The sequence below is a fragment of the Pungitius pungitius genome, chromosome 2, assembly GCF_949316345.1.
Source record: "Pungitius pungitius chromosome 2, fPunPun2.1, whole genome shotgun sequence".
NCBI classification, from domain to species: domain Eukaryota; kingdom Metazoa; phylum Chordata; class Actinopteri; order Perciformes; family Gasterosteidae; genus Pungitius; species Pungitius pungitius.
The window spans coordinates 4,314,962-4,329,984 of NC_084901.1; the positions used below are offsets into that span (position 1 = coordinate 4,314,962).

The 15,023-nt window shown below is 46.9% G+C and overlaps 1 protein-coding gene across 1 annotated transcript in view; it reads right to left on the minus strand.

Moving 5' to 3' along the window:
• Nucleotides 1-15,023, minus strand: part of LOC119210219 (IQ motif and SEC7 domain-containing protein 3) — a 65,798-nt gene that overhangs the window by 43,552 nt on the left and 7,223 nt on the right. Inside the window, 1 exon segment of the mRNA XM_037460001.2 lies at nt 9,615-9,695. Coding sequence (XP_037315898.2) covers nt 9,615-9,695 — 81 coding nt within the window.

The following is a 15,023-nucleotide window of genomic DNA, read 5'->3' on the forward strand; positions in this document are numbered from 1 at the left end:
ATCATAAAAGCAGATTTTAATTTCTCCTTTTCGGACTGGCAGCGTCGGGGGGGTCCGTTTGAACGAGTAACCCGTTTTGACCACCCGTCACCTCTTCAAAACAGGCCTTCAACTGACAGGGAAGGACACAGCCTGACATGCACACTGCAGAGATGACTCACGCACACAGACACACACACACGCAGCTGAAGTCATGGTAACGGGCTGCACAGCAGAGCAAAAAGGGACGCTCTCCGAAAAGTTCCCTTTCATCATCATCCAGTCATCTGGGCTTTTTTTTTTTAATTTCTAATACTGAACACAAAAAATACATCATACTTCCTTCCGGATGTCTTTTCATCAGATGGAAACAGGCGTGTACATCATCGAATGTCCCCCTCGGTAATCAAAGCCTCCTTCATGCCCCCCCCCCCCCCTCGCTGGACCTCCTCGTGGCTCCCCGTCCCTCCACTAAAGTGAGCGAGGCGGCGGCAGGTCGCCTTGTCAGCGCTTTTTTTACCCCCCCCCCCCCCCCCCCCCCCGCGTCCTCCTCCGCATCCTCCTCTCTCCGCTCGTTACGCTGTTGATGTACCGTCGCCAGGCTGTCGGCGAGCTGTCAGGACAAGGACTCCGCCTGGTGATGTACGCTGAACGTGACAGTGTCCCCTAATCCTAATGTCCCTTCACAGGGGACAACCTGTACCCCCTTAGTACCTGTCTGTGTGTGTGTGTGTGTGTGCGTGTGTGTGTATCTCCCATTCACGCATGCTCCTGCAGTTAGTTATTCAATTTGCAACCTTAGGATTTAAGGCACCTGATCAGAACTAAAAAGAAAATACTATTTTGTATACAATTGAATGACTTATTTTAACAAAGTAGTCCAATTCCAGTTTTCAATAGGATCAGACACTTAAATATGATTCAATATGCAGCTGATTCATAATACAGGTGTCTGAAGTTACTGAACAAACGCTGGAGTGAAGCTTCCTGCACCTCACAAAGTGTTGACTGATTTTGACTGATTGTTTTGGCTCATCAATCAGATTGCTCATTTGCTTGTGAATCTCTTATCCAAAGCCGATGAGTTAACACACAACAGAGTCCAACACTCGATCGATTCAACGACCACAGATCCGACACACATTCCTCAAGAAATGAAGGAAAAGGGGTGAAGGATGAAAGCAGAGCAGTCTACACAAAGCACGTAAAAGTTAGCATTAGCAGCTAATGCCCCCTTTACATTGGCCACTAACTCTATCCCTTCATTTACAGGGACATGAAAAACTGTTATAATAGTATTGTGTAAAAATCCCTTCACCCCCCTAAAAAATTAAAAAAAAGCATTTTCAGCTTGACGTGATTTACAAATAATAAAGATGAGCATAATTAGCATTTTAAAACCTCACCATGGCCTCTTATTTCCACGCTCCTAGTGCCTCTTCTGTTTTTCCTTCCCTCCGCTTGAACCCCGCGGGAGATTTACAGCTCACACTCTCTGCCCTCTCCGCTACCTCCGGAGATGACGGGGGGGGGGCGTCTGAGGGCACCAGACGCCCCCCCCCCCCCCCCCCCCCGGCATTTGGCTGTAGTTCTATCAGCACAAATGAGGCGTCCTGTGACACACACCGGCACCGGCGGCTGAGGGACGGTCACCGGGCTCAAACCGCAGCCGCCGTCGACCTGTCAACGGAGAGACCGGGGGGGTGGGAAGGACACGGGACGAAAATACGGGCCGACCTGCCGACAGCCGACAGTCTGCCAGGGCCCGTGTCTCCCATCAGCACCCCCTGCTGTCTCCGGGCGAGATTAATTTGTGCCTCAGCAGGCGATTTAGACAAAAAGGTGCAGCTACACAAGCTCATCCCAGGCTACTAAGCTCTTTTCTTTTTTTTTTTTCTTGGCCTGCATACAGATGCACTCGCCTGCACACACACACACACACACAGTGGACAATTTAAGGGTCGGAGTTGAGCTATTGACCCGCCCCGGCAGAATGAGAGTACGGGCATTCCGAGGCCCCTGAGATGATGGAGACTAATAAGATGGCGGGCTTTTGAAGGCGCCTGGGGAGAGGAACAGTGGAGGGGAAAAAGGGCGGATCGTTGGCACGTTTTTTTGGGGGGGGGGGGAGGGAGTACGGAAGAAGAGAAGTGAGAAGGACAAAGCCCCAGAAAAGAAGGGCGCTCGGGCACAAAAAGCCTTCTTTGCTTCACAAAAAGTCACACAAAAAAATGGTTGTGGCCGGTACATTCGTCTGACAGATCAAAAGATCTGTATTCAGGCTGAGAACAAAGAGAGACACAATATGAGCGGAACTTCAGCTCGTAATGATCGCCTCGTTCTTTTTTTTGTTTGTTTCTTCCATTGTTCTTGGTTGCAGCAGTGACTCTGCGATAGCACACAATGGGTATCCGGTGCCGCAGAGTAAGTCTTCCTCTGACACATTTCAGAGGACATTCTGGATGGAGCCTGGGCCTCCGGGGACAAGTGAGTCGGGCCTCGACGACCAAAACCGTGTTGAGCGTGACGAAGGGAGGGATAAAAAAAAAAAAAAATGATGAGAAAACCCCTATAAAAGAATCTGCTTGCAATAGGCATTTAATAGTGTTTTTTTATTTATTATCCACTGTTTCGCTTATTCACTGTTCTGCGTCCTCAGAAAATCCAAATGCTGTGTATTCGTGGTTATTCTCGCAGTCGCCACGTCCCCTAAGTGACCAAATCCATGGTTGAACGTCGTGCTGGGTATTTTTTCACTTTGATGACGATTCTTCTCTTAATCTTATACAATCCACAATTTACGATCCCTCTGTTTTACCTTCATCAACCATTATTTATGGTTTTAATTTGTTATTAATTATTGACATGTTTAATGTCCTCCTTATTCATTTATTAGTAATTATATACTATTAAATTCAGTTTATAACATATACAGTACTCTCTATTATAAAACAAATAGCCAAAGAGGGTTTTCTTGACAAAGCTCCTCCAGAATCAGAGTACACATTAAACAACTAATTTCACACATTGTGCCACACTCCACATTAAATGCAAACTCACTTTTGACATTTAGAAAAAACGTATTATATGCTACATTGCTATCAACAGCGCTCATTTTGCCTTTGGAAGCAGAGTGCGTGCGTCGAGGAAGATCTACGTTCCCGAGCCCTGACATTTATACACACGGTGAAAACTTAAAAGACTGTCGATTCTGAGACACACGCACCAGAGACGCTGCAGCAAAGTCAGCGAAATGTTGGGCTTTTATTAAACCTCCTTTGTAATAAAAACCCCGCGCTCTCTTCGCAATGCTGAGATAAACTGCAGAGCGGGTAGAAGAGGAGGAGGAGGAGGAGGAGGAGGAGGAGGAGGAGGAGGAGGAGGAGGAGGAGGAGGAGAGGTTGCCGCTGTACCGCTGCTCGGCAACAGAGGAGGCCGACGTGACGCTGCAGGAATGCGGCACAGGCGACCAAAAGAGTAGGTGGTCTTATTCCCGCCTTTGGCGAGGCCTCCGCGCATCAGAAAGCAATGACTCCGAGCACTCGCTCTCTCTAACGCCAGCTTTTTATTCATTCACGATGATGCCGCCGAGTGCTGATTTCAATTTGCAGGGGGGGGGGGATTTAGGATACACTCAAATCCTATAGGATGTGTTTGAAGAGGAATGAGCTGAGGAGAATCACTGGTTGGCCGGCTTCTCCGATTGGCCACGCGACAAAAACCCTTTGAGCCAATAGGAAAAATGACATGAAAGAAAAAAGGGGGAAATAAAAGGGAAGCCTAAACAGTGGCGCTGGGATTCTCCCAATAAGGGAGGACAAAAAAACAAATTCAACCACGACAACCATGACCGGACAAGCCCGAGACTCCTGACAAACACACATCTGCCTGCTGTGCCCTCTGTTCCCATGACAACAGAACGGCAAGCCCGACAAGGTCACTTTTTCCAGCTGAGGCGGCATCCGACGCAAAGAGAGACACAGGCAGAAGGAGATGAGAGCGATTATTAAATCGAGGGGGGTGAGAGACATTTTGGGAAACTGTGATCGAGGACACAAATTTAATATGCGAACGCACAGGTGAGTCTAATGCTGGACCAGAGCAGATCAGAAAGCTTTTTAAGGTCGGGCCGGTACAGTGTGTGTGTGTGTGTGTGTGTGTGTGTGTGTGTGTGTGTGTGTGTGTGTGTGTGTGTGTGTGTGTGTGTGTGTGTGTGTGTGTGTGTGTGTGTGTGCGTGTGTGGGGCCCGCCGCACATCTCAAAGACGTGTCCTGAATGACCAAAAAGAGCCTCAGGCACTAATTCCCAACATGCCCCTGAACGTCCTTCAACGAGACAGATCAATCAGCTCCTGCCACTGCCGCGATGCATCATGGTTCCTGTAGTTCTCCCTAAAAGAGGGAGAACCTGGATTGGTCTCAGTCAATGTTCCCACAGTGACGTAAGCATTTGTTACTCTTAATACCCACGATTAATCAGAGATAGGGGCGCCATGGCGAGATGACACACGTGTCCCGGCCAGAGGTGAATTCATTTCCCGCAGAAACGCCATCATTCTCCCCAAATGTGATCTCGTCGGCTTCATCATGAACACTGGGGGACATTTTATTCATGGGGGATCAAGGACGTTTTGCAGGTGAGGATGAAAATGAACACAAGCGTCCTTCATCTGATCTGTAAATGACCCCAATGCTACGTTCTTCTTTGTATGCTTCACAGATGCTTCTGCAGTGTTGCATCTTGCCTTTTCTCTACTTTAGCATCATTTATTGCCTGTGAATTAATGGCTGTAAACTTTAATGACACCGAGGGTTAAAACGTGCATACCACCCCAATTTCTTTTCCCATGAAGTCTAAATGAACCTACAAATCATACTTTAGAATTTGGGGTGAATGGTTTTACAACGCATTACTCATTTAGTCTGATTGCTATGTATTCATTAAGGTTCTCTCACCTTTAAAAAGCCGAGGCGGGTCGCGGAACTTGACAACTACCTTCCTCCCTAAAAGCTTAGTTTATGGTTCTGGGTTTTCAGAGAAACACAAGGACACGCAGGAGTCCCCCTGCAATCCTTCCAGACTGGTCCCTTACGGAAGCATCACGCAGAACCGCCAGGCTGTGATTGGTCTGCCAAACTACATCTTTTCCAGAGTCTCACATTTCCAGTTTCATAATTAAACTAAGGGTTTTGTTTTTACGAGAGAATGAATCAGATTGAAGAGTTTGAGTTCTTTGAAGAAACCCGTAAACGTGACCACTTATACAACCTGTCATTGGCGGACTGTATGGACCCCCCCAAAACATGGAGGGAGATCTCGGCAAACTGGGGGGTGAACTGCTTTGCTTTGCACAACCCTTTCAGAAGCATGAATTAAAACGAGTCCTTCAACACATCGGCGCATAGACGCAGAAACATGCACCAGCCGTACGAAGGTAAAAAATCACCACGACAGATTGTGTGAGCTAATTAGCATAGCATACCTCATTAGGGCGTTGGTCTGTATGCGCGCGTGTGTGTGTGTGTGTGTGAGTGTGTGCATTTCGGTCGTCAGGAGCTCACCACGAGGACTGGTTTGAAAGAGCCTTTAGACGGTGAGCAAGATGTCAGTCTCTCTAGCTGGTGGGAGAAAGCAGTCGGTTTTGGCAGCTAAATCGCTGACAGGCTCCAGTAACATGCCAAAAATATGTTCCGCCACCTGCCAAAGGCTGACTTTGTCTGTCTATATTTAACCGCGAGACCAAAAGAGTGTTTACTATTCTATGGGCGCCATCTTTAAGTGGGGGCGACTCAGCCGTGAATGAAAACACTGGTATTGTGTCAGACCTTCTGGTAAGAAGATCAGCTAATCTAAAGGCAAATTTAAACTCCAACGCTAAGAGACTTCACGCGAATGGCGGCCCCCCCGTCCCAATTACTCTGTGTGTCTATCAGTAATGTGCTCTTAAATACACTGTATTAACTGTGGTTTCTTTCTGATTTGTTTTATTCATTTATTTATTTTTAAATAGCAATGGTTCGTAGTCTGTGTCCTCGCCGTGCTCCTGCATGGCCACTTGAATCAGCCACGGATGAATTATTCCCCTCAAAAGGTCGGGCACTTGTCGAGATGGCTTACTTTTGTTCATTTGCTTTGTCCCCACGGGGCGCGTCCACTAATCACATCCTAACCATTCGAATTTGTTTAAATTGATGCAAAATTATGCCATTTTTGCATGCTGATGTGACAAGGCCTCAAGTGAGGCTCATTTGAAAGTCCAGGTCTGAGCCACATGGACACGAACAGCAGAAATAAATGCCACATTGACTGAGACCAAATGGAAAACCTTTTGAATGCCAGTCAGCTTCTATTACACTATTTATCTGAAGGTAGTTTGGCTCCCAAAAAATCTCCTCTTTTTGTGACTAGTTAACATTTTAAAATCTGAAATTAATAAGACATTACCAGGATTCAAAATATAATAATACTTCTTAAAAAGCTTGAACTACTAATATTTTGTATATATTTAGTCATTTCTGCTGCATCTGCTACAATTGACAATTGACACACGCATACAACACTAATCACTTCCCGCACTGCCTTTATTAGCATTTGCGAAAAATGAAGAAGCGAAAGGTTGTCGCTGAAGTGGGAGTGGGAGCAACGGTTCTGCCGTAATTGGATGAGATCCCCTCGCGCCGCGTGAGTGAACTTCACACAGCGGCGCCATAATATCAAAGTAAATTGGTTGCTTGTGGTGTCGGGGGCGAGCCCGACGCGGTTCTCTTTTTCGATGTTTGTTCTAGTTTACACAGCGTGTCACTCGGAAACTCCGCCAGTCGTGACTGAGGAATGGGAACTGGGAATCTCTTAAAGGTTGCAAAAGGTGTTCACCCACAAAGACTGGAGGGGCCTCGTGTTCTAAAAGTGGACTCCACCTCATCTGCGAGTTCTACAGCTCTACCTGCGGCCTGTCCACCAGGCATCTTCCTGACTGTCATTATTTATAAGCTCCTCTGCTGGGCCCCGTTCTCCATGCTAGCATATTCTGATCATGCTTCCCCCTCTATTTATTAGGTTTCTGGGGGGCCCGTGTGTGTCGACCGCAGCACTTCTCAGTTCTGCTGCAGAGCATAAAAGGTAAGGTCCCACGTGTAGGTCCCACGTGTAGGTCCTAAGCTCGATTCCAGCGCACGCTGCAGCAGGCGAACGTCTCCTGCTGCAGATTCCAAGGTCGCGGCCATTACCGCGTCACCGGCCCCTTCGATGAGGGATTACAGAGCCCCCCCCTGTAGTCCCTAAAGCCTCTGGTGCCTCCTTAAAGCTTGCCAAGAGCGACCAGTATGTCATGGGTGAGATTTCCGACCTCCGGTAGGGTCCTGGTTAACAGGTTCACAGGTTCACAAGTTCAGTTCCCAACTTCCTGCTTCCTCCCCGTTTAAATGATCCCACATACACCCGTGTTTCAATGCCTGGTTTTTCCGGCCTTCTAACTGGTCTGCGACTTCAAATTAGCCCGCCGGCGCCCTTCTCTGCGCTGACCCCCCTCTGACTCGGGGGCGTTGAATTGCTCTCAGTAGAAAGAGTGGTGCGAATTATAGTATCAATAATTGCACTCGGTTTGTCGGGTTCAGTGTTTGAATCGGGGTTTCAGGCATTGCACAAAGAAGCAATGAGTCTTGGGTCTTGTTTAGCAACGAAACGACGAAATTCAAACGCCTTTTATGTGAATGAGAGGCTCCTGGTGGATTTGTGCAGGGTTTCAGTAATGCTCCAAAAAAAAAAAAAAAAACTGCTGCCGTTTGCGTCCAATAATCGCACTCATGCATCGGGAAGTCGTAAGAGACTCTATCCGGAGGAATGATTATCTTTTATGTCCGCTGCGGACAAATAACCATCAATTGGCTTAGAGTTCACGGAGGGGGTTTTCATTTTAGTAACCCTTCTGCCAGTCTATCGTTATGGATTTCCCTGCTGATCTCAAAGTGTGCAGCGGTGTGTGTGTGTGTGTTTTCCTGGACTGTGTAAATTATCTAACTACTGCTGTGTGTACCGTGGTGACACACTGGCACACACACACACACACACACACACACACACACACACAAGCTCACACACACACACAGAAAGAAAGAAAGGTGGGCTGCGTTCCGATCACTTCCAAGCCGAAAGCATGCAACGTGAACACAGATGCGTTACGTGTGTCAACGAGAAGGCCCACCAGTGTCCAACATGGCGAAGAAAGACCCCACAGTACACACATCGAGGCATTATGGAGTTTTTTTTTATTTTTTTTAAACATTGCGCTTATCTTTACATGGTTGTATCCGTAACATGACTCTTTCAGACTTAACGTGAACCACAGTGGAGAGACAACCCCGAATGGAGCGGACAGGACCAAGTGATGGATGCAAATGGGGAGCGGGGTGCGCTGCGTGATGTGGTGATGCCGACGTGAGTGAATGATCAACGACTTACTGACAACAGTGCGGAAATACGGGGGAAGTCCACGACAACAGAGTACAGCTTTTTAAGAAGACGCAACAAGAACGGGGGAAAATAAATTAAAAAAAAGACGGAAAAAAAAACCACAAGCTACTTTCTGTCTCGGCCCCAGAGGGGGGGGGGGGGGGGGGGTTTGGGGGGAGTTAGAGGGGTTCACGAGACCTTCTGTTGTGCACTTTGCTAGTACCTTTAGCTAATGGGGGGGCCCCCTAAGCATAAAAGCAATCACAAAAAAACCCAAGAGCCAAGTCCAAGTTGCTGAACTGCCGATCGATTGGTGTCCTCAAACCACCCCCCCCCCCCCTCCCCCCACGCGCCACTGCCTCCACGGTCAGAGGCTCCATCAGACACTTGGGTTTTGAGTCCGTCGTTATTTGATGATTGTTCACTGCTCTTTAAAACTCTTTTGTGCCATCCTCATAAAATACAGTAAAAACGTGATAATAGTATCCTTAAAAAAAGAATGAACGCCGTCATTTTCAGCGAAACTCCACTTTGCACTTTGCGTGTTATAAAAGCTGGAGGCAAACTAGTGAGACAATCCCAGACTCAACATTAAACGTATATATTATCGGGCCCCCTCACAGCTGTTGTGGTTCAGCAGCTGACTATTGGTTTCATCTATTTTTCCACGTTACTCAGTGGACAAAATAAAACTGATGAACATCTGAGATTTTTCAATCGTGGGACTTTAAATACTTCTTTTTCAGTAAAAGAGAAGAGAAAAAAATGCCACTGGATTCATCTCAAAAAGTGACAATCAGACATAACGTTTTTTCTCCCTTTGCTCGCTAAGCTTAAAGTAATATGTTTTTTCTAGTTACAACCAAGGACCTGGGAAAGGGATCTTGGTGTGATTGATTATTAAATGTGGTTGAGTCATTCTGATAATCTGACGATTAATAGCATCCTCGACGAGACCCAGAACCCAAGCTGATGTGACCGACGTCTCCCTCTCATCGGCTCATTGTGCTCACGGAGTTAAAGACATTCATTTTGTCCCCAGAAAAAGAAAAAGAAATTACATAACATTGCTAGCTGAGTTACCTAAAGTAGCCCCTGCAGCACCACGTTCTAAAAAAAGAAATTGTTCAAAGTAAAGAAATAAAATAAATTGTGCAGACGTAGACGGAAGGATGCAGTGGTCTTACCTGGGGACACAGGCAGTAGAAGCCTCCCCCTCAGGGGCCTCTGGGGCGGGGCAGCAGAACTGGTGGAGCACTGTTTGGTTGCTGTGGGATGGAGGGAAGAAAGAGAAGGATTAAAAAGATGCCGTCAATATTCAAGCAAAATATGGAGGCCATCGGACTTTGTATATGTAAAAAGGCTCTTTTACGTCAGCCTCTTTCCAAACACAACACAATGTCTCACAATATTAATGGGGAAGTTTCTTGGTGTGTTTTTTTTTCTTTTTAGTTTAATGTGTAGTTACTATTATTTTTGAGCTAAACAAAATGTTTACTAGTTGTTGTTGTTGTTGATGTGACCTTAGCTGGGCCTAGTTGCAAGTTAATCTAAAAGTTCCGATGTGCCCTTTGGTTCTATTGCGTATTTGAACGTTTTTTTCCAGGTGACTCCGTCCCTCGGAGTCAATTACAGCAGAAATATGTAAAGTTGATCAATTTAGATCATTTTTGCTACTGGGCAAAAACAACAGTCATTATTTTTGCCCTCGTTCATCTGCTCTCGAGATCCTGTCATCCTTCACCTGTCCACCATTTGTCCTCCGTGTATTTCCCATTTGGTGAGCTGAGGGAGAAATGATGAATCCGTCGATACAGCCGATCAATCAGTCCCTCCCGTGCGGCAAAGTGATCCAACGCCTTAAAGGGGGGGTATCCTACGGCGTGCCACAATGTTGAGGTTGCCTTTGACAGTTCACATGTGATGCTGAAATGCAGCAGTGGAGGAGCGAGGATATCACATTTTCATGTGCGTGTGAGACAGCCACTAATGCGTCCACCCCCCCCCCCCCTCCACTCTTCTCTCTGCAACTCCCCATCCTTGTCTCTTTCCTGCTTCCCCCTCCTGTCTGTCCCCTGGGAGAGGACGGGCTACACGAGGGGGGGGGGACCTCGTCTTTGTCTCCTTGCATACCAGCAGTGTGACTGTTGATACTCAAAGGTCTTTTGAAACCCGCATTTTTTTTTGCGATGCGGATCGATTTTCAAAAGTTGACCTTTAACGTCTCTCCGAGAGAAAAAAAAAAACGAACGGGCAAAAGGAAAGGAGGTTGGGAGGTGTTTGACAGCAGCGTGGTCACGCAGAACAGGAAGCGTGCGACAGCAAATTAATTCCCCAATTGTTAATGGCTCCTCTAAATGTGTCTGCCTTTAACGACCGCCACTCCGCCGCGGCCGCGTTTAATGGGTGGAGAACACGCGGGCGGAGCTCCCTGCAGGGACGCAGATTAGAACAAGCGTCGGGAACAGAGGAGGTGTGGGAACATCTACTGGAGGTTACTGCACTCATCAACTGTGTTAACAGTGAGGCTTTTTGTCATTTCATGGCGCGGGTAAAATAGAATTGTTTGGGAAACAACATTTTTAATCTTTGGAGGCATTAAAATTTTACGGGTGGGTTACGTCTTTGATTTTATTGTGTGAAAAAACTGATATTTTCTGTATTCTCCGCTATAGTAAAAGACCGGAATCCCACTCACAATGTTGTTAATTTCGCCGAAAAAGATTTTTGTCCAAAACCCAAACAAATTTCCCATTATTCCAGGATATGTTAGACCAAGGGTGTCAAACATACGGCCCGCTGGCCCCATCCGGCACGCCGGTGAGTCCAGCTCGGCCCGCCGGGTGAACATTATAGAAAACATTTTTATAAAAGTAGCTGCTGTTCCTAAAAAGTCCACAGGGGGTCGCATGCGTTAGACCAGGGGGGGACATTTGGTTCACCAACGCAGTGCTGGTTGATCCCTTACGTTGGAAACATTCATTAGTTCTAAGTAACGTATCGTTTACCCTCTAGGCTTTAGAACGAGATGGCCAAAAGGACGTATACCTGCTGGTCGATATATACGGACAACACTACACCTTTTAAATCATCCATCATATGCAAGATGATCGCGGTTCCTCCTCTGCTGTGTTTTTCAGACGTGTGCATCCGACGTGCACCTACCTCGGATTTTGACAAACTCAGACACCCCGAACCTGCTGCTGAGTCCCCCCCCCCCCCCTTTTTCCCAACAACTGTGTTCAAAAGAAGCGCAGCTCATTCGGACGGAATCAATGGGTGCCGCTGGCGAGGACGTAGCTGACGTATCTGCTCTGGCCAGGCTGCATCAGCATAGGGCCACCGCGCAGTCACGTCTGAGTCATTGATTGAGGAGGATTACTTTTTGCCGTCTCTCGTCCGGCTCACTTCTATTATCACCTTCATGGCGCTTTTAGTTTCGTGATGGGACTTTTTTTTATAGTCTACAGATATATATCAGGTACACATTTAAAGCTACACAGAGGTCGACAATCATGATCCTGTTCATGTGCAAGTCATACTGACATGAGAGGACTAAGAGGTATAATCTCCTAAATGAATCCCCGTGGGGATTTATCCACCTTTCCCATGTCCACGCAAACATTTATTCTGCCTCAACATCCAAATTTGCAAACCTTTCCAACACACCTCCCTCCGACTGTTTGATCAATACGTGGCCGCTAGAGATTTTAATTGAACTCACACGACCTGCACGCTAATACCACCTATAAAAAAAAAATCTTTAAGCTTTTCTAAGCTCTTCCACACACGTGGGGCTCGTTTGAGCGCGAGCGTAAGCCGTGCGCCGCGGCGTTTTCGTTGCATTTTGTTTCAACTTCTCGTGCCCTAACGCTTTTTTGTCGATGCCCCCCCCCCCCCCCCCCTCCCTCCTAGTGTTGAATTGTTGAATTTGCCCTCCGGCTGATTCCACTCGCCTCGTGGCAGGAAAAGCAGTCAGTTCACGCTGAAGTGACACAATTGGAAGCGAGGGACGGCGAGAAAAAAAGGGGGCCGAAGAGACTGAGGGGGGGGGGGGAATCAAGGCTCGCAATAATTGACGGATTAGTTTATTTTTTGGCAGTCGGGAATGAGACTAACGCTGAAGACTCCCCCCCTCTGGCCAGTGCAGACGCGATCGATCTTAAGAGGGCGACTGCTCGCTCGAAAGGGGATTTTGTTTTTATTTGTTGCCATTATATGATTGCCACATTTTTTTTTTGTCATGCAGGATTTGGGAATATATGCGTTTTAGGGACATGGTTAAAGTCAAACCAAGGTTTTGGTGCCTGAAAGGAAAACATTAAGGCGGGTGGTAAAATGTAAAGAACCAACAAATGAACTGTATGCGGTTCGTCATACAGGGAAACGAGAGAAAGGTACATCGCCATGGAGATGATAACAACCCGTGAGCTTAATCCAAGTAGGCTAGTATATTACATAACTCCCACAAGTCAACTCGTCTCATGGCAGCATCACTGGAAGCTCTGTGGTCACATTAAATCAAAAAGGACACTAACCATTTTTTTTTGTGATCCTTTCCATTTGGCTGTAAGTGCAACTTTATCATTATGTTTTACAGTCTAAAAGTCAGTTAGGGTTTTCAGTGGAAATAAATCCATGGTAGTGTGGGATATTCTACGTTTCGTTAAAACGTATTAAACATCATTGTGTGGGGGATTATAAGCCGGACGATATCCTGGCACTACATCAGCACGTACACACACACACACACACACACAAACACACACACACGCAGTACGTTTGAAGAAAAAGCTTCCTTGAAAGGTTCGCGTCAGCAAAGGGACGCTTGGGCCGTCCCAAGCGGCTTAGCGCGGGGGGGGGGGGGGGGGGGTGGGCGAGAGGAGCAACCCGGGAGCTAACAATAAAGAAAACTCATTTTGTCCTTGAATTCGACCCCTTACAAACCTCGGGTTCGGGGAAAGCTGCAACATTTGAGCTTTACTCCCGCTATCTGGGCCTCGCCGTGGCCTAGGTGACTCTCCACCGCAGCACCACGCAAGCGCGGCTGTTGTCCCTCACTAATGCGTCTGAAGTTGTCAACCCGCCATGTCACCCTGCGTACTTTGTCATTTGTGTGACAGCGATCTCGCCTCGTTTTCGTCCTGCCTCTTACTCGTTATTCATTGCAGGTCAATTTGCAATCCACAATACAGATTATAATGCAAACGTAAATGCCAAATTTACCTCTTTGTGACGCTCACAAAACATGAATGTACGTCACATACACATCAGGAGCTTTGAATTGCTGCTTGAGCTTCAGTTACCAGAATTTGATTTTGCCACGTTTGCCTACTGACGGATCTCCCGGGTTTTGACCTTGCCGGAACTTTTAGTAAAATCCACCTGTCTCTCCCATCTTTGTCTCCTTCGTGCACTAGCATCACCACTGAAGACGGTATATTAATGTGTTCATTCCCAGAACACAATTTGGGGATATTTCATCAGCTACATGAGCACTGCAGTCAATTTAAATGATACGCTATCTGTGAAATCTTTCTTTGATTATTTCAACGCTCTTTTTCAACCCTTCTCCCAGCTGTGGGTCCCTCTACATTAAAAGTGATGGAAGAGGCAAAATAAGCAGAGAGGGAGGGAGGGAGGGAGGGGGCTGAGCCCGGAGCGAGAGCGACCACTTCCTGGCGCCCCGCTTGTCAAAAGCTCTCCGTCAGCTGAAAGGGTTCAAGGCCGACACTGAGCTGGATTTATATCCGGAAATGTTCCGTCCGCTGACAGATGTGTGACAGATATCTGGGTTCTTTTTTTCAAACTTTGTGAAGAGTTGGCAGACGTTACAGAGGAAGAAACCGGGGAAGGCCACAAAAAAAGTTTTTTAACCATCATTGTGACATTGAGACAAGAGTCCTTTTTGCACCACTATTGATCAAATCCCGACATTTCCTGATGTGGCTACTTCAAAATAAAAGCTTTTAACAGCTTTAACCTTCATTCTGAACAATTTCTCAGCAATAATAAGTGGTCTTATTACAGAATTAGCATAGCCCTGTTTGCAGCCATTCTTCAATTAAACCAGTCTGCTAATGCAACACAAAGGATCAATTTCAACCATCAGCAAGAAAAAAAAAAAAAAGGAAACCTGAAGATTGCTGTGACTGATTTCCCCATGACACCAGCAGTTTTCCCCTACCCAGCTGGTGCCTCCGCTATCGAGCAGTGGTACCAGCTCACATGGCCGTGTTGCTGCAGGGCCATCCGCCCGAAAGACTTGGGCGGTGGGTCAACTTGAACAGATAATCCGCCATGCTTGACAGCTATCAAACTCACACGGTTGTCTTATTATCAACCGGATTGGACACGTTTTGGTTCTGAAGTAAAAACCGTAGTTTGAATGACGTAGGTTTTCTGCACAAGGAAGCAAAAGGAGGATGAGGGCAGGCGGACGATGGAGGTGGCGTGACGAAAAAAGCCATAGAAAGCCGATTTCTCACCACATGATCCACGTAACAATAGCGTGTTTACTGCAGTACCCACACGTATGACTCATTCGGTCTTCATGTCCTGCAAATCTTGTTTGCTTCTTCTGCCTAAGTTGAAAC